Source organism: Lepidothrix coronata, unplaced genomic scaffold (assembly GCF_001604755.1).
Source record: "Lepidothrix coronata isolate B3197 unplaced genomic scaffold, Lepidothrix_coronata-1.0 Scaffold15, whole genome shotgun sequence".
NCBI lineage: Eukaryota > Metazoa > Chordata > Aves > Passeriformes > Pipridae > Lepidothrix > Lepidothrix coronata.
In genome coordinates this window covers 4,049,875-4,070,397 of record NW_016690195.1, presented here as the reverse complement: position 1 = coordinate 4,070,397, position 20,523 = coordinate 4,049,875, and the positions used below count along the sequence as shown (strand labels likewise).

Here is a 20,523-nt window from a genome sequence, read left to right as displayed (position 1 = left end):
AGTTAGTAGTCTACAGTGTAACGTAAGGCAACATGGAGAAATGATATCCAGCATGCCCAATAAAATGCCCAAAAGAATTCATCTATTCAAAGTGTATAGATTTTACTGATGTTTCCCAAGAGGCACTAACTCTCAGAGAGAAATGGATGGTATGTCTTATGTCATCTGATGTCCTTCAGTGTTTAAAAAGCATTTAATAAACTGCAGAGACTATGTGGTGTTTTTATATAACTAAAATTAAAAAAAAAGGTAAAACCAGAACGTGGGAAGAAAATGAGAGGGAAAACTGACATTAAGGGGAGACATACTATTAATTTTCCTATTATGCAACAGGTATATTTTTGTCTCAGTAGCTCACACAGTAAAGTAAAGAAAAAAATAAGCTTGTGTTTACCTTTGCTGTACACAATGCAGTTGTTTTTGTTGTCTTCTACTCCTTGCCAAGTCACATCCAGCAACCACTTGGGGCCAGCAGTCAGTACCATAGGGACTGAAGCCTTTGTCTTCTGTAGGAAGGACGATAACAAACAGATGCCATTTGCTTGCCTTGATTAAGAACTTGAATAATAATAGTAATAAAATTTTATTTGCAAACAACAAAAGCTCCAAATCCATCAGCCAAGTTCTTATTCCTCTGCCTCAGGATTTTTTTTAAGAAGACACAAGCAGGAAGCTTTAGTTCTTTCATTGACTGAATGGTGAAACTATTATCAAGGACTTTTCCGAATGATATTGGATCAGATCTCCAAGATTAAGCAGATCTCTGGTGGCTGAGAATTATAAAGGGAATGCAGATGACTTTCACAGCAAAGAGCCAAGTGTTTAGAAGTGAACTTTAGACACATTGTACATTATTATCAACAGGATCTCACTATTTCCTGAAACAGACAGGAAAGAATTTAAAGAATCGGTATCCATTTCAAAGATCTGTCCTGGGTAACATCTGTATTATCATAGGAAATAGTTGTGAATGGATAATGGAATTTTCCCTCCTTTGCTATGTGTTGATGTGTGATTTTACTATGTCTGAAATCATAATAATGCTAAATATTCACTGGACTTTGTCTCCACAAAGACTAAAATACAAATTGCATTAATCCATTGAAAGGCTCAAAAGTAAAGCAGGGTGTTACCACACCTGAAAGGCATGGAGTCAATTTAATAAAACCATCTCCTGTCCATATTTCATACTCTATATTTAGAGAATTTGGTATTTGAGGACTAAGGCAGAGGCCTCAAATTTATTAACATTTAACTCCCCTGGGCAATCCTGAGTTTGTCAGTATGTGGCACTGAGATGACACTCAGGCTTCTGTCATTCACAGTTCTTTTTCTCTGTATCAAGAAAGAAACCACAACAGGGAGTACAAACTACAACAGTCACAACATAACTTTTGTTTTTTTTCCTGCAGTATAATTCTGTCCAAGACATTCCAACCTTCTGTAAGAGAATTTAGTTATTTTTATATTCCACCAATAATTCCCTAGTTGGCTCCACTTGCGTTCTATTGTGATATGACTAAGAGAGTTAAAAAAAATTTAGATACAGAAGATCATAATGGACTTTCCAGATGCTTTGGCCACATTTATTAGCTATGACTGTTCTAGAAATGTAGTGAAGTATAAAGAGTTACCACAGAACCTACTGAACTCACAAAATATACAGGAAAATACTTATTGAAAATAAGATATTATTGAAAATGTTTTAGTTACATAAGATATAATTAATAATTATACAAAATATATAGTTACTATAATTATGATATACCAATATTTTAATAATGATTATAGAAAAATATATATTAAATATCACAGTTCTTCATAATTCAGGTTTTTTTTATCTTTTCAAGTTCCAGTAATGTTTTATCAAAGATAGTACTTTTTACTTAATTTTCACTTCAGATTTTGCATTTTTCATACAAATGTTTGGGCATAAGTCACGCTTCATCTATATACACTCCATGACATTATTCATCCTCCATAAGTATTGGAAAAAACAGGTAGAAATGATGAATGAAATTAGGAGAAAGGAATGTAACATCTAGCAAAAATATACTTACCTAGTGTAAAAATACTGAAACCAGAGACATGCAATGTCTCAGTTCCTAATACTGCTTTTTCTAAGGGAAGTTGCAGAAAGTATGTTTGCTAGTCAATGCAGCTGCATGCACTTATATTCTGAATTTACATTCTAATTAATAACTGAACAATAAACAAGACAATTTTATTAATTTTTAAAAAATTGGTTATATTCCTATGTAAATTATCAAGAATCCTGATCTTATCAGTTATGAAATCAGTGCAAAGTATTTACATATGGACTGCATAGAAAATAATGATGTAAACAAGGCATGAACCAAAAAAGAGTTGCAAGAGGTGAGATGAAAGGTAATCGAACTATCATCTCTATCTTCTATTATAGAAAAGTCTGGACTTCAGTGTAATTTACACCAAAACAGTGCTAAGGCTGCCATGGAAACAATGAAAAGTAGCTATTCCTCACACACCTGAGAATCATACCCGAATTAAATACAAGCTGTAACATGAATGTTAGTAACCACGGCTTCACAGCAATAATGTGGAGGAGGATCAGGACATGTTCTTACCACTTGCTGCATTTCTCCAACTGCCATTTCAGTTAAACCTTTAACACGTTTTTGTGCTTATATGTGCTCTCAGTCTCTGGTAATCCCACATACAATCAAAAGACAGTGCAATATTATCCAGCTAGTGAACTTTTACAAGTACACCATAAATGATTAAGACATTCAAACAAGGGGTTTTTTTTCCTAAGTTGGTGGCCAAGTTGAAAAGCAGAACAAACCAAAATTCTATCTTTTAAGTGCCAAAGGGATCATCTATTTAATTTTCACAAGATCTAATTCCTATTTCTGGTTTTCTTCTTTCCAGACGTCTGACATTACATTGTGTCTCTTCCATCTTTAAGGGTATTTATCTGCATTAAGGTGGTATCAAAAAGCCTCAAATAATATCAGGATCTTCTTGTGCTGGGCAATAGTTTATTATCTACATAGTCAGGACAAATAATACATCCTGGGAAAGGATTATACTTAACCACATACTGCTAAAGAAGAATGAGATGCAGAGATACTGTTTGACTTTCTCATGGAGATTAGTTTCTCCTTTAGTAAAGGTGTGGACTTAGTCCCAGGTCACCACCCCAGTTTTCTCCAGACAAGGCAAGGAGCCCAGGCAGGTGCCTTATCCCTTCTGAGGCAAAGCAGGGACAGCAGCAGGTAGACTGAGCACCAGTAGTCAGCATATGTGTCTGCTTTGCCATTCCTCATTTACAGGGCTTTTTTGAAACTTAAAGAACTACATGGTTATCACTAAATTAGCTTCCAGGTTGGCTTGGCAGTAAAACTCTTAATCAGCTCTGCAGCTGTAAGTGGTCTCTAAGCACTAGAGATAGACTGGAGGAGGAACAGGGTGTTTTGTTTCACAGCTCTTCTAGCCTAGAAGAACTGGTGGACACCTCAAAAGAATTTCCCATTTTCTCATAGCTCTGGGCCCAAGCTGCACAGATATGTAAATAAACTTCTTTTAATATGAAAGCGAAACTTCACAAGGCCCTGGCTGCTTGTAAAGCTTGGCAGCTCCACTGAAGGATACGAGCCATGGCTTGTCTTTGATGCACCTCACAGCCATACTGTGTGAGCTGTAAGGCAAGTCAGGACCATGGCAGCAGTTCTTGGGGTCTGGCATCCTGTGAGGTTCACACGTTCATAGGAGGTGTTCACCACCGAGAGAGGATTGCTCTTGTTGTGCCTTATTACACAGCAAGAACTGAAGCAAGCCTGCTGATTCAGGAAAGGCCATTTCCTTAAAATGGTTAAAATGAAAAGACCCCAGTTCAAGATAACAAGAAGCTATGGTTAAATCAGTCATGCCTTTATCACCTCAAGATTAGACTACTGCAATGCGCTGTACCTGAGGCTACATTTTAAATCCATTTGAAAGCTGAAGCGGGTGCAGAATGCTGCAACCCGCTTCTAAAGCAGGATATCGTGCTTTGAGCGCATTACACCAGTGCTTTTTAATCTGCACTAAGTGTCTGTGGGATTTAAGGCACTGGTTACAATCTATGAAGCCTGGGACCTGTCTGTTTGAGATACCTAATTGAGACCTGCCAGGTCCTTTGTCTGAACTGTACAACCATGGCTGAGAACCACCGAGGAACATGAAAAAAGGCTTTCTTAGCTTGACATAGAAGAAAGTCTTCGCAAGGCAACATGTTCTTCATGACAGCTCTTCACCTTTGGGACATCATCCCCCTTGAAGTAGTTCACAGAGTTCTATGAAAATCATCCTGTAATTCATGAGATATACTTGTCATACTGTAAAATTAATTGGTCATTCCCAAAATAGTGGAGGTAGGTGTTACCTACTTTATGCGGTTTTTTTACAGTGCTATTAGGAATAACTCTAGCATAAGAAAGGTACCTTTTTACACAACAAAAAGCTTTCTTGTCACAGGAGCAATAATATTTCAACTGCTTAGAAATAAGAATGCAAAAACCAAACATAATTTAATTTCTCCCTCCAAAAGAACTGCTACACACTGGTCAAAAGCTTACAAAACATCCTGCCTACTGCCTATGTATAATCACAGGGCTCTGCTACAGGATGTCTGTAAGATGGGGCCATACAGTAGTAACCTCACATTTTATAAATGAGGGCACATTATAAAACCACAGTATTGTTCACTGCTCTGCACTAGGTAAGTGTGCATTCTACACTTGAGTAATTTTTACCTGAAAATGCAATTTCTGCTAATGTCTTTGTGCCATAACTAGACAAATTTGACAAGGACAAGCAGGGTCAAAACTGTGATCTCTCAGGAAACAATTAGAATCAGCTAATGAGGATAAAAGAGGTCAGGCAGGCATCCACTTTTTGCTAACCTTTGAAGCAACTGGACAAACAAGAGAGGTAACCCTCAATAAATGTTTATATTCAGTCAAGAGGTTAATGGAGATAAAAATAGCCATCACAGCAGGCTGAAAACAGTTTTGCACTCTTGCTAAAGGAATCAGTGCTGACAAGTAACATTAGATGGGCTCTTTCCTGAAAACATTTCTAACATATGATGTGTGTGGTCTGGTAGAAACTTGAGGAAACCTCGATGTTGAAGAGAAATACAGTATGATCAAGTAGTTTGAAGTCTGTGAAATTCTCATGTTAAATGCCAGATTGGTGCTAGCTGTTTCCCAAGAAGCTGTGCTGAAGCAAGAAACAGGTACTGAGCTACTGAGCTCATGTTCAGTAAGTCACTGTGACACAACTACCCTGTCCAAGGCATGGCATTCCAAGAAGCGTTCGACATTATTTAAGGAGATGTACTGATACCCAGGGCCTGTCTTTCCAATTGTATTTTGGTTCCTGCATACAGAAGGTTAGAAAGATGTCTTTGTGCCCTTTGAGAAAGTTCTCATGCCCCATTGTGTAGTGTTACTTTATGTAGTCAATTAAAACAAAGAGTATACAGTGAGGGGAGCTGTAAATATACCTCAGGTGCCTTCAGATACAAGTATGGGATAGTAAAACATCAATTAATACACCAATGTAGGTTTCTACTTTGAAATTCAATTTAAATTCAATTGGATCATCACAGGGTTGACACCTTCTCACATGCTGAAACTGCAGAACATCCCCTCTAGAGAGGTTAAGTTCACCTTTGATGGTCACCATATTCAATACAGCAATTTATAAGCTCATCAAATCAGTTCATCTGGGAAGGTCTCCTAAGAGTCATACTATACCAAATATTAATTAATATTTGTTTTAAGATGTTTTTGAATAATAAGAAGAGTGATAACTCCATTTTATCACCTCACACTTACACTGACTGTCTCAATGTATTTCTTTACCATATAACTGTTTATAAATTCATCAAGTCCTAAAACAATGTCATCTAAACAGCTCAGTGGACAGATACAGATACGCATTTTGTGGTTAATTTGTATGCAATCAGCTGGACTGTCTTTCCATTTCTGTATCTTCCTTGAAAAATCTTAAGTTTTTTCCAAGGAGGATTCAGTCTTGGAAGAACAGTTATCTCAAAGGCTTTTCTAGAAAACCTGCCAGTCAAGGCCTGTGGCAGCACTTAACAGTGCCACGTCTTTATCTTTTGGACATGCAGAGGCAACTCCTCTCCACTCACACAACACTGGAGATGTCAGGAGGTTTTCAATGTTGTGGTTCCATTACCAAATAAAGCAAAGGCATGGCAGTCTCCAGCCTGTAAACACCCACCCAGGAATCTTGCAATTGCATCAGGATTTCAGCTTTCACAGCCTCCAATATGTCTGTTGGTGAGATCTTGAAACTTAAACTAAATGCAAAAGAAATTTTGCAGTCCTTAGTCCTTGTGGTTGAAAAAAAAACCCAACCCAAAAACTTTGAAAACCTGATACAAACATAATGAATGCAGTTAATTTCACCTAATTCTGTAGAGACCCTGGGATAACTGAGTTACTACTTTACAGCTTTATAGGATCCAGTGTTTCAGAGGAGTGTTCAAGTACCATCCATCAGATACCCATCTACATGAAGAGAGTCAAGAGTATAGAAGAACCTGTATACCCACACAGACAAATTGTTGCTTGTGATGGGCCATGAAACTAGTGGTGGAAAAAAGAAAGAAGTTATTTCTCAGTATCTTTTTTGGTGATAACAGAAGAAAAAGAATTGGTAACATTTGAAGAGGCTGGTCAAATCAAAGCCTTTTAATGTTTCAAATACAAATAAGGGGGGGGGAAATGTACACACAGATGGAATCCCAACAGACAGCTGGGATTCCCTGCAACTGAGAAACCCTGCTGTTTACCCCAAGAGATCATCACTTGTCAAGTGACAAAACTGAACATACATTTCACCGTGTATCTATCACCACTATGTACATTTCATCCACAAACCTAAAGCAGACCAAAGAAATTATTCAAACAAAAAACCCTCACACTCCAGGTATGTTAATATTTTCCAATGCTTGTCAGGATTTCAGTATGATTCCAAATTTTTTATTGCTATCAAATATGCCTTCCTGATGTAAATTAAATGTGCACTAAACATGTGGATCATTTTGTGTTACCTAGCTAGAATGCATTTTTTTCAAATCTGTAAAACAAACAAAAATCAAATGTCACTGTAACTTAGGTACAAAGTAATGCTGTCAAAAGCAACTTCAGTTTGTTCTATTTAACCCAGGATGTCCTTAGAATTTAAACCAGGAAGGTTTAAATTAATCCAGATTCTATAGCACTTTGTCCTAGCTGAGAGTCTTGGTGATTTCTTCTGACTGCTCCTGTGGCCCTGGAGGAGGTGACAATCAATTCATTGGAACAGGAATGGAAAAGCTGGAAACTGGATCTCTGAACACTCAATGATCTTCCACTGCCCATATCACCCTGTCTTGACAGACTTTCTACTCCCGTCCTTCTCTCCTATTAAGTCTTCATCTGGCTTCACTCCACAGCTGCTCCTCCCCTGCCCTGTCCTCCCACCTTTTCTTTCTCCCCCATTGTATATATACCTAACAATGTATAGGTAACTTCTCCCTTTCTCAAACAGCATGGGATGGATAGCAGTGTATTTTGCCTTGACTTTCTCATTTTATTTTTCCTATTACACTCTGTCCTGTTCATTTTGTTCCTTGGGAAAGCAGTATATATATATTTATTGTGTGTTTACACGATGACCAGAGTCAAGAAATCATATTCTTAGTCAATGCTGTGATGAGTATAAACATGATGAGGATATTCTGCAAGTTGACAACTCTAAGTGAATCATATCTGTTGTGGTGAGTTGATACCTGTGGGTAACATGTGCCCTGTCAGTGTGTCTTAGCACTCGGGTATCTGCCATGGGTGTTGAACCTTTCTGCTTTACTGTAAAGTTGAATACTTTGGATAATACTATTTCAGAGATGACATACACCTGTACTGATAAAATCACACACTATATAACTTATCTTTAGACAAGATATAATGCAGTGCTGCTTGCACACTTTCACACTGAATTATCAGTGCATTTTTCCTAGTGGATTAACCTCACCTGTAAATTATTGTCTACTCTATGAATTTCATCTCTTTGTCTGCTAATGAGACCATGCTGATATTTGCCAGTACACACTTGTTGAATGCACTTGCTTGAATGTAACTTCTTTCACTTTTGCTAAACATTTCTCATAAAAGATAGATGAATCCTCTGCTTCTATGGCTCAACTGCAATTCTGCAAACATTGAGTTTACGCTGGACAGGCTGAGGGACTAAACTCTGGGATAAACCATCCCTGGTAAGCTTCTGACAATTGGTCTCTTACTTTGCACAAATATCATTTGGGTTTGGGGTAGTTAATGTGACAGTAGATATTCCAGATGACCAAGGGGACAATTACGGAGGTTTTTCTAGAAGACATGAAGGCATTTATATTGCATATGGATTAATGATGCCTGGTCCTATGGTCCAGCTATTTACACGGATGCCATTCACCATGATTGTTGCATCTACAGATTAGTTAAAGTATGATATGGAATAATAACTGTTTTAGAGCAATTTTGTAATTTTTTCTCTCTTATACATTTTCTTATTCTGGAATGGATGATTTAAACCACCTTTTCCAGAAGTTTCCAAGTTTCATGTATCATATGTTTATTTTTATCTAAGGAATAGAAAAAGGAGTAGCAACAGGACAAGGGGGAATGGCTTTAAACTGAAAGACGGTATGTTTAGATTAGATATAAGGAAGAAATTCTTCAGTATGAGAATGGTGAGGCACTGGCACAGGTTGCTCAGAGGATAAGATTCCTCATCCCTGGAAGTGTTCAAACTCAGGCCGGACGGGGCTTTGAGCAACCTCATGTAGCGGCAGTTATCCCTGCCCATGTCAGGGGGCTTGGAACTAGATGATCTTTAAGGTCCCTTTCAATCCAAACCATTCTATGATTCTATGAATCCATTAAAAATACAAAAATTAAAAAAAGACATGCATAAAGCCTTCTATAAAGCATCAATTACACAGAACTAGAGATTAGCTAGTTATAGATTCTGCTTGTTATATTTATTATTACTTTGTTTGGAACTGCAAACACAGGTTGTGTATTTTACTTTAGAAAAGTGAATGTTTTTGTCATGAATGGTGAATGTCATGATTTAGAAGCAGTAAAAGACAATGGCTTTTTTAGTTTTATCTTTTTTTTTTTTTGCTCAGAACCCAAGAGATAGAAAATAAAAAGTTCTTTGTATATGCTTGTCCAATGTTTTAACTGTATAAACCAATGCAGCTCTATTAGGATTACATTTCTAATAAATATTGTGAGGAGTTTATGAAATATATATTTAATAGAAAGGCATTGTAGACAATGGTGTAGGTATTGCAGTGTAATTCTCTTGATGATGCATCACACAATACTTGAACTTCAGTGGTGCACATGCTGAATGCACACAAAACATTATATATAAATTCCTACCTAACTAATTTGAAAGCAAATTGGGAAATAGAAAAAAATCTTCTATGTATTTCTTAAGGACTTTTTAAGACTTTATGCTTGTTTTTATTAGGCTTTTTTAATATATCTTTACCAGGAGGAAACACTTTACTTTAAAGTAAGAATCTAAATCCAATAGATAATCCTCTGCCCAAATTTCATACTTGTTAATATAGCATAATCATTTAAGGTAGAAGTTTAACGCATGATTCGACAACCAGAAGTCTACATCTATGACTTTGATTAATTATTTTTAGTTCAGTTAAAACATCCCAGTTTATCTCCTTTTAAGATTATCCTTGACATATTTAGAAATCCTAATGCAGATTTTATGGCCCACACCTATCCCTGATGGTGCTAATGGACTAGAAATAATGAATCATTCTAATTTGGATGAAAGGACCACACAACATTGTGGCAGTCCTTTAGAGAATTAAGGCTCAATTCTGATCTTCTAGACTTATGAATGCGTTTTTGGGATTAGGCCGCGTATCTGTACATCTGTTGAGTCTCAAGGGGTGTATACTCAGCTAAGTATTCTGACCTTCCAATGTACTGTATCAAATGTGTGGCCTTGGGATATGAAAGGATTTGATTGCAACTGTATTTTAACACTGACTTAATATATAATTATGGGGTAAAACCTAATTCCTCCTTACATCTTCATGTAGAAAATTCCTTCACTATTAAGCAGACACTAGGATATTTTTTACCCAGCAAGTACGATAGTAAATGGAAGAAATTGAAACATCCGCCCAGGATAATGTAAAATCAAGGACAATCTTCTTAGGAATGGCTTTAAAGTCAGCTTCTTGTGTCTGTAAAACAAATTCAAATTATCTTCTGTGAGTGTGTTGCTAGCTGGCATGCTGTTGCATTATGCACGATACTTTATTGCTTATGTAAAAATAAACTGGAACAAGTTTCCTTTAGTGATTTTCACTGTTACTCTATGCTCTCTTGTTTACAAGTAATAAGGAGAGCAATTAACTTTACACACACATTGTATATAATACTGATGGAAAAGTTTGCAAAAAACTGGAATCTTCACTTATTTTATATTCATTTGTAATTTCTATTTTTCTAGTCTATGAAAGATAGAATGTTATAAAATTTCCTTTAGCTGGTTAAACTTTCATAAGATATGCACAGTGTTTCCATGCAAAATTTTTTTTTTTTTCCCACTGAAAACCCCTTCCCAAATACTATCAGTGAAAAACCTCTTCAAAATATTAAGAGACTTCACAAGAAAATAAGTTCAACAGATTTTAACATATGACTATGTAACATTTTAGAGGCTTTAATCTTTGTTCTATACCACCAAATTCTGTATAGATTTTTAAATAAATAACAGTGGTATAGTTAAATGATTAATATGGGACTTTCAAAGAAAATACATTCCCAAATTCTGTGCTCTCTCATCAATATGATCTTTCACAGATCTGAATTATGGATTCATGGTGCTAACATGTTCTTTATCATTTCAGAAGGCTTGGACCAAGAAGAGAAACTGAACCTTTACCTCGCAAGCAGTTACTTTCTTCCAGTTGAAGAATCTGCTACACATAAGCAGGTAATTTTTTACTTGCTCCCTTAAAAGCCTGAGGATTTTATTTTACTGTTCTCACGCAAAAATGAAAAAGAAGTTCCCTAAAATGCCCAATGGCAGATTAAAAGGATCCTTATTTTTTGTAGTTTGGATGACATAGTTGTGCAACACAGCTCTCATATAAATTGTTTCAGTGTGCTGATTATATGCAGCATGACTAAGAACTGCAACAATGCAAGTTTCCATGAAAAAAAAGTTTTCAAAGAATGGGTGAAGGTCCTTCACTGGGATTGGAGATAAAGATGGAGAGTCCAGCAGCAGAACTGGTGAGTACGGGGCTCTGGTTCCAGTAAGACTCAACAAACAGCTCAGATCAGAATCTAAAGTCCAGGAAAACAGCCTGTAGCTTCGAGATTAGCTTTCTCACACTATTCCTGAGTTAAGCCAGTACAAACATCATCATGAATGCATAATTATGATTACGCACTACACTATGCATAATAGATCTTAAAATCTGGAAACAAAGAAGTAGTGTAGGAATGCTGTTTTAAGGCTTTTGGTTTTGAACACAATGAAGCTGGTGTAAGGGTGAGACTTTCCATAAGTAAAAAACAGGTCCAAGAAAATACATTTGACTTGGAAAATTCATACAAATACTTATGAAACATTTACACATAAAAGAAGGGGTAAAAGGGAGATAGGGACCTGGTTTTATGTTTATAACTTGAAAATAACAATGAATGAAACCCAAATCCCTCCCATTTTAACGCAGAAAAACCCTGTCATTTAGAATAAGTAACAATAGACAAAGACACTGGCAGCTTGGCAATTTTATTTAAAGGATCTTATTCTCAGAAAGAAATAAATTGATTTTTTGAAATTCTTTGCAGTAAGAGTTTGACTGTGAACCAGTGTTTGTTTCTGGGACTGATAGATATACACAGACTGGTATCCTAAGTTTAAATGACAGTATTGATAAAAGAGCGATACAGCTTTCTTAAAAGGAGCTGATGGATTCATCGACTTTCATGTGTAAAAACAAAACAGTGTGAAAATGATTAATGCAGTAAATGGGTACATCTATGACTAAAGAATATTCATGTCAAACTCTTGTCAACTACCAGATTGAATCACTTTGGGCCAGCAGTGCTGCAGCTCTGTGTTCTCTAATGGGACCCCTTGGGAGCTGTAAAGACTCTGGAATCACAAGTCCAAGGAGTAGTCCTTAAGTGGAAGTGGGCTGACTTTCAAAAGTAGGGAGCATGAAAAAAGCAACAAATTTGCACCTAGGTTATAGAGGTCAGGTTTTTTGTTTCTTTTTTTTTTGGTATGAATTGAAAACTCAATGTGGTAATAAGAATCAAGCTGTGTACCACCACACTGTAGACTAAATTTAAGTGATTAGAAAACTATTCAACTGTTGGCCCAGACCAGTTTCACAAAAAATATTTTTTAATTCCAAAAGGTAATTTTTCCTTGAAGGCCTTCCCTGGTTCAAAGAAAACTCAATCCAACCAAATAAAATCAAATCAAATCCCTTTAGCTTCCAGTAAATTTTTCAAACCAATTTTCAGATACCTGAGAAAAAAAAAAAAAAGCCAGCCTACAAATGTTCCTAGCACTTCAATATCCCAGTGAAGTCAATAAAAGGAAAAGAAAGCTTCTCTTCAGTTGTGTGTTATGGAGCCAAGAAATCAACCTAACACCACAAACAGCACCAGCAGTATGAAAAATCAAGAGCTTGCAAAGAGTAAAAGCTTTAGAAATTGGCCAAATCAGAGCAGGCCAGGCTATCAACTACATAAGATAGTAAAACTTTATACCACAATTTTTCTTCTTGTCACAAAATTTGGCATTAAAATGCCACAGTACTGCAGTCACCATATCTGTTTCAAACAACTACCCCGTATCACTTGGCACTAAGTGGCAGCATCTGTTCAAGGCAGACTTGAACCTGATGTCCCAGCTGAGCAGGGATTTTCCCCTGCTCCCAGGAGATATAAGCCTTCAGGTGAGATGTGAGGCTGTTGCCAGCATAGGGCATTGGTCTCGCATGGCAGCCTCCAAGCTTTAGGGTCACTGACATGTCTGCACAGCTGGCATTGCTATGGTGGTCACAAGCCTTCTGAATTTTTAAGGGAAGGAAATGAATAATTGTCTGATTCTCACAAGACCAGATCCATTTGCACATTGAATGGAGGTGGCCGTATCTGCAGTGCCTCTGTCAGCTCCTGCTAATTCTAAGGGGAACAGTTGGGTGATGAATGCTCGAAAATCTGCCTCTTCACTCCTCTGCTATGGAGGTGACCTTTGATCAAACTTTTTTACTAACCTGTGGATGGTGAAAAAGCAAATGCAAGCTGCGACATCAAACAACAGAAGTAGTGCTCAGACCCATCGCTGGCGGCAGCATGGCCTTATGGTCCACATCAGCTGCTCGAAGGAGAAAAGGAATGCTCAGGACCAAGCACTCCTCTATGCAGCTCAGGCGGATCCGGCCCCCGCTCCTTGAAAGTTCAAGTGAAACTTGATTTACAGCCACACCTTGGGCAACGGGCGAGTGCTGGGAGAGCTGAGTGAGATCTGGACAAAGAGTGATGGGAGGCAGGGGTGGGGGGCAGTGGGTTCCCTTAGTATTATAAAAATGCATCTTATTCTGTTTTTAATCAACGAACCTTATCCAGCAATCAAGGGAGATATATAATAAGCTGAGCTACTGTGTAAATCTAAACATTCCCCACAAATAGAAAAGATACAGCCTGAGCTCTCTGATTGTTACTACGGCAACTATCTAAAATGAAAATCTTGTTAACCCTTTGCATGCTGTAGCCACCCATGCATCAGTGTTAGCTGACTTCTGTGCACTTATCTCTCCTTTTTCCCCCTCAAGAAATTCATAATTGTATTGCTTCACAGTGGTTATGCTCTGGTTATCCTATATGAGACTGAAAGAACTGTGATAGGTGGTAGTTTCATATGTACAGCTGGGTTTTGTTACTTGCTCATTACTGGGATTATAGTTCAAAAAACAACTAATAAAACACAAGAGAAAATCCCTAGAATACTCCACAAGGTCTAGGATTTTGATTAAAATCTTGACAACAAGAATGGGGTGATTTCTAGTAAACCACACTGCTGCCTTTTTTCTTTTAGTTATGAAATTATTTGACTGTAAATAGCATATTTTTCAGAGGAATTATTTCTCTATAGTGCATTATAAACAGGCTAGTTTTAAAATGCTTTTTTAAAGCTTATATTTCTTAAGTACTCCATAGAAGACTGTCAGTGATTTTATTGAACCAATATGTCAACCCCAGTACTTTGAAAATAAATCGTCAGGTATTTGATTTGAAAAATTTCTTAAATGCAAGAAAATTTAGACAAAAAGAAAACTGACTTTCTAAATTTTATGAATAGCAGATGATTTTACAATCAAATTTCTACTTGTATCTACCTTGAAATACAAGACAGTTTCACTATAATATCGATGTGGCAGCATCATGACAAAGTGAATTCTCTGCAGTTCTTTGTTGAAAACAACTGAAGCCATGGAAATTTTTCCATCTTTAAAGTGAAAGAAGCAGGACATGGCCCATGGACATCAATTCTATAGATTCTTTTACTTTGTGCCTACCATGTAATCAATAGAGATCCTTCCGTACTGGGCAGAAATAGACTCTTCATTTAACAACTCCCAATTTGTTGTTACTGAGAGAGAAATTTTCAATTGATATTTTAAGAATTACTTCAGTCCATTCAACATAGATAAAGTTAAGAGGTCATTACTTGGATATTTTGGTAGAGCTGAATAACATAGACGTAACCTGAACAAATCAATAAACATCACACTTTTTCTTTATAAAAGTAAAATTTGCATGTAAATCAGCCCATATAAGTTGAAGTGATTGAAGTAGTGTGTAAATTATCCTAAGATCTTTTTGAAATGGTATCCACATTAAATTGAAGGTTATCAACCTCCAGCACACTAAAGATGCCATTTACAGTAAAATGAAAGAATAACTGAATAGAATATCTTAAGATTAGTGAAATATCAGTATTACGACACTCAATTTTATTAGAAGGAATCACTGACTAAGATTTTTAAGTTTACCTAGAATTGTTTTCGACTTTGAGAAAAGAATTGGTTTAAAAAAGAAATTGGATTCTTTGAAATAAATGTGTATGTTAGTGAATGATGTTAGAAGCCAGAAATCCTAGGATGTGCTCTTCTTATTTGCAGAAAATTGAAGCCACTAAAGTGAGCAAGATAGATTTCTGTTTTCCTTCTTAATAAACACCTGTGTTTCAAAAAAAGCTCACAGATATTTCCTGCACTGTACATAAACTCAAGGACAGGCTGCTGGCACTGGGCAAAAACCACACTTCTGGTCTGATCCAAATTTTTTTAAGGTCAGTGTAAGCTAATTTGAGGTTTTGGATGAGTGAGGTGCACAACACATGTAGAGACAGTGTTGGAATACACACAGGTAAGAAAATGCTTACCAGGAGAATTACTTGAATTAGTTTCTCTGACTCAGGACGTTCCAATTGTATTTTTCAACTTCTGAAACACTTCCCATTTTTCTGTAACTAATTTGATATATAGCATTCAAAGTTACTTACCTTTTACATTTTTTTTCAAAATCTGCCTTTTTCATGAAGTCAAATTGACTACATGTTCTAGAGTGAAATTTCACACTTACAATACTATGATCGCTAGATTAATCCTAGAGGCTTTCCAAACATCAAGACTATTTATCAGTGTTGGCTTATTTCCCAGGAATATGTCCAAAATAATCTAAAAGTGCACTGGCTAGTCAACATACTACATATAAAAGCAATTCTTCAGAAATTCTAGGAAGGTATACCGATCCTAGTTTTCCACCGTATTACTTCAAGTAAGATTTTTTCTTTAAAAAAGCAAGATCACTTTTTTCCCCCCCTTTTTGGTAGATTTTTTATTCTCCAAACCCTGCCTAATTTCCATATCACCTTTAAATTGCTGTGTTCACCTATCTGGTCTATTAACCAACTCACATGAAGACTCTATAACTCTATATCTCTTACCAGGTAGGTATGGATCCCAACTGCTTTGGCTTTGCTACAGTTGTATATAATTATTTGGAAAGGAACAGATTATTTATATATGATTTATTTGTCCAGTTCAATTACAAGGACTTGTCTTTGGGAAAAACCAGGGTCAAATGTTCTTCTTCTTTGAAGAATCTTTAAAGCCTTGGGGGAGCTCCACCAGGTATTCCCCAAAGAAGTCCTCCCTCCTTGTGGGTATTTGACCTTCTTGATCAGGCACAAAAAAGAGCCATGGGGCTTACAGCAGGAAATAGGCTTTCTAAAAAAATTCAGAAGAGAGTATCATGCCCTGTAGAAAGAGTTTGTAATGGTAAAGTGGGAGATTCTGTTCTGTTACTATAAATTGCTCAGTAAACCCCAGGAATCCATCACACAACTACCTCATAATCTGACTGCAAATCTCCATTTCTTCAAACTTAATCTAAAATATTTTCTACAGCCTAACAAGCAAAAACTATGTTTTTTTAGCTATAACTAAGGGCCAAAGCTGGCAATTACCACTTTGAAAAAATCAGCTGTTTTATTTCTAACAGAAGCAATGCTTCAGATGATTGTCATATGTAATCACTTTGTAGTTTCTCATTGGTGTATAACTAATGGCAGCAGAGAAGAATCATAAAAAAGATGATCTGCTGGAATTTACAGATGGTTCAAAGAAAACTTTATAGAAATATATTATTCATTAATGAAAAAAGTAGTCTTTCCAATTATGGTAAATTTGATTCTGCAAAGTATGACTTGATTTGTGGAGAAAACCCCAAATAAATAATAATAAAACAGAGAACACAACAAAATGTTCCAAATCCTAGCTATTTGTGTTATGAACCCCTAGTTGTTCTCTTTAAACTTAGCACTGGTTTGAAGTATGCAAAATAAAATATTTGGTGTAATTTCATGCAAATGCCAGGTTCAAGACTAACAGTTAACAAAGGCAATCAAATCTGTCCAATCGTATCTGCCTTCAAGGGTTACAGGCATTGGATATCATAAGCATTTACCTACAGGAAGAAGAAAAGACTTTTTTTCTATTTCATTCTACTTAATAAAAGTTAACATTATTGCAGGTAAAACCTCCCTTAATTTCCTTTACATATATCACTATTATTCATAGTTCACACACATGCCATGCCAAACATTAAGAAATAATTTCATTTTTTTTCCTGAAAATTATTTCCACCTAAAGGAACACCAATCAGCTTAATCACTACATTGAAAACCACAAAATGGGCAAAATACTGCCCTCCCTGATCTCAGTGACACATCATTGCTCATATTTACAAATCCATAACATTTCTGTGTAATATATGAACATATATTATTAGAATATATGAATATATACGAATATATATTATTAGAGGATAATGGATAGAACCAAAGATGTACGAACTAAATACTCAAGAACACTAAAAGTTACAATACTAAAATAATGACAGCATTAGAAGCATAATAATAATGGCCAGTCTTCGCGAGCGAAGATTTGGGAAAGGTCATTAACCCTTCGAGCCTGCGCAGTGGATTTTTTAGGTGAGACCCAGCGTGCGCTGAACTGAGCCCACCCTTTAATCCTGAGGTTCATCTGCCGGGGCCAAGCAAGCTTGGACAGTGGCAGTGAGGGTCTCAGAAAGTAGGTTTGTTTAGAGTGACCTTCTCTTAGATGGATTGCCTTACAAGGCTGACGAGCTCCATCTGCCCAGGGGGCTGGGAATCGAACCCAGGTCGCAGCGGTGAGAGTCCTGCACCCTAACCACTAGACCACCAGGGGCCCCACCTATTATTAGAAGCATAATAGGGTGTAATTAACTCAGGGGAAGGATATCAATACAATGTAAATAAATGCAGTGACACAGTTAATTCTGGGAACTATCATCTTATATATCCATGGACCCTGCTAAGAGCATCCTTGCATGTTCTCCAGCATCATGCTGCAAGTGCTCCAACCAGGAGATCCAGGTAGCTACGTTCATATCCTTTTGCCTGTCAGTTTGCTGCAGCTAGGAATGACCACGTATTTAGAGATTATGCCTAGGGACACCTGCGTCATGCTCTTCTTGAGGACATGTACTTTGCAAAAAATCTTCACTATTTCTGGCCCATTTCCTGCACTGATGTTTAAAAAACCTACATATTTCAACATCTCTATAGAATTATAGATTTAAATCCTCATTCAAGAAGCTAAAAAGGTCACTCAAGCAAAGTACTTGCTACCACTGTGCCTTGTGTATCGGGGGAACAACAGGTCCTCCCCAAAGGAATTTGGAAGAAGAGAACAAGCAGAGCCTATACTCCAAAATCTATTTAAAACTAACTATGGGTTTTTTTCCTACATTTATCTGAGAGTATCCCTGTTTTAAGTTCTCATGGTCAGTCAGGCTTTATCTTTGGAAATTCAGGAAGTTTTATTTTACTCGCCCTAGCATTAGACTGTGTGAAGAAGGTATTAAAATTCCTTTTCAAATATCAGGTCTGAAAGAACTCATGCTACCTAAAATCAAAACAAGAATGGCACAAATTTGGCAGGAACAGATTTATTTGAATATTCAAATGACTTTTTGAAGAATTCATCCATTTTAAAATCAGTTGCACAAATATACCACCAATAGAAATGGCATCAAAAGAGGACATACTCTGCAGAAATAAAAACTACAGAGAGTGAGTAAGGGCATTACATGAGAAAAGCTTTAAAATCACTCTCTGAATCACTGTTTTACTTAAAGCATTTTTAAGAGCCAAGATGAAGGATCTAGATTCATTTAATAAACTGTGGCCATGGTGTCTTTTATCAGTAGAAGTTTTTCTAGCTTTCATTAGTTCTGAAAGATTTAATGCTTAATAGAATGAATAACAATAATTTACACTAGCAGATATTCAGGTTCCTAACTCTTTTTATACATGAATATTTTATCTTTTAGCATCCTTCATCTTATTTTTCATTATATTCTTTTATACTTTGTATTTCATTTAGTGGTTTAGTGACTGGTAAGGAAAAAGGAAAAGCAAGATATATGAGAGAAGTCCTGAAATCTCCCTCTTTCTCATTCTGAACATCACTATTAAATTCAGAAATCATTCAACAGACATTAGCTAATCACCATTACTCTGAAGGATTACATTATATAACAAGAGATGCACCAAGTTGTATTAAGAAACATTTGACTTCAAACTACATGCTGAAATCAACAGGAATATACTATCTTAAATACTTGAGCAAAACTCGGTAAAAGATACAGTAGGCAAACATTGTAGTCAGCTCAGCAGTGATTACCAACTCATGCTCCAAATTCACTATAAAATGAAAATCAATATTTCCACAAGTTCCTGCAACATAAAAGATAACCTTCATTGATTTTTCTAGACTTAGGCCCCACTGATAAAATCTAATATAAATTTTCAACCACGAGGATTTGGATCAGAGCAGGGGTGATAAGTCCTGCACATCTCTTAAGAGGTGGAGAATTTTTTTTTTTAAAGTGCACGTTCATACTATTTATAATTTGCCCTGTGCAAGTGAAAGCCTTTTCCACCAGTGCTATCAGGAATCTCTTCTAATTTTTATTACTGTGAGGCTAAAGCCTGTTCCAGATAATTTGGAAATTTCAGGGGAATTGTGATAGGGCTGATGGTGCAGCCCTGGCTGACTTGAGAAAAGAGCTAACCCGTAATAGCCTCCATGGCCGTGCTGATTAAATGTTGCCATAGATGAAAGGCCTGCCATCGCCGCAATAAATTAACCAATCACACAAATCCCAAGTCAGTGCTAATCCTTCCTTGATACTCTGATCCTCTGATCAGCTCAAGGAGGTAAAGAAACTGGCTTGTGACGCTTGGTGCTCTAACCCCTGGATTTCATGTACACAACGAGCTAATGATATCTTGCTGACCAGTTCAATGGGATGAACTTCTCTCACAACCCTTAGGGAACACTGTGGCCTTCTCTAAAAAAAAAAAGACAAGCACATGGCACGTTTTGTGTTTTATTGCTACACCGCGGGAAAACTAACCAGCACTTGTTAACCGTTAACCACAATTAGCATCAAACTGACGTCTGCTATAAAGCCTGTTGTGCTTTACAAGTGCCAGTGTGGATTAAACAGGAACTGAGACAGTAAACCAAGAATAACTGTTCAAGTAATTGTGATTAAGCTATCTCGCTTTCAATAGGTAAGTCTGGTACTTTTCCTATTAGCCCAATTTTTAACCTGTTCTTACAATTTGGGGAGGGGGAGCAGGAGGGAGGATGCATATTCATATATCCAAGAGTGTACAAGAAAGAGAGAGTTCCTTTACCTCTTACACACTCGCTCAATTGTACTGCCACAGTGTGATTATAATCAGATTTAGACATAGACTCATTTAATCAATTAACAGAAGGCCTGAACA

At 36.6% G+C, this 20,523-nt stretch overlaps 1 protein-coding gene across 2 annotated transcripts in view; it reads right to left on the bottom strand.

The window, feature by feature from the left end:
- ZFPM2 (zinc finger protein, FOG family member 2) overlaps positions 1 to 20,523 on the bottom strand; it is a 307,099-nt gene that overhangs the window by 108,296 nt on the left and 178,280 nt on the right. For both annotated transcript variants that reach the window (XM_017806522.1, XM_017806523.1), the window contains one exon: positions 395 to 506. In XM_017806522.1, coding sequence (XP_017662011.1) covers positions 395 to 506 — 112 coding nt within the window. The remainder of the gene's footprint in view (positions 1 to 394; positions 507 to 20,523) is intronic.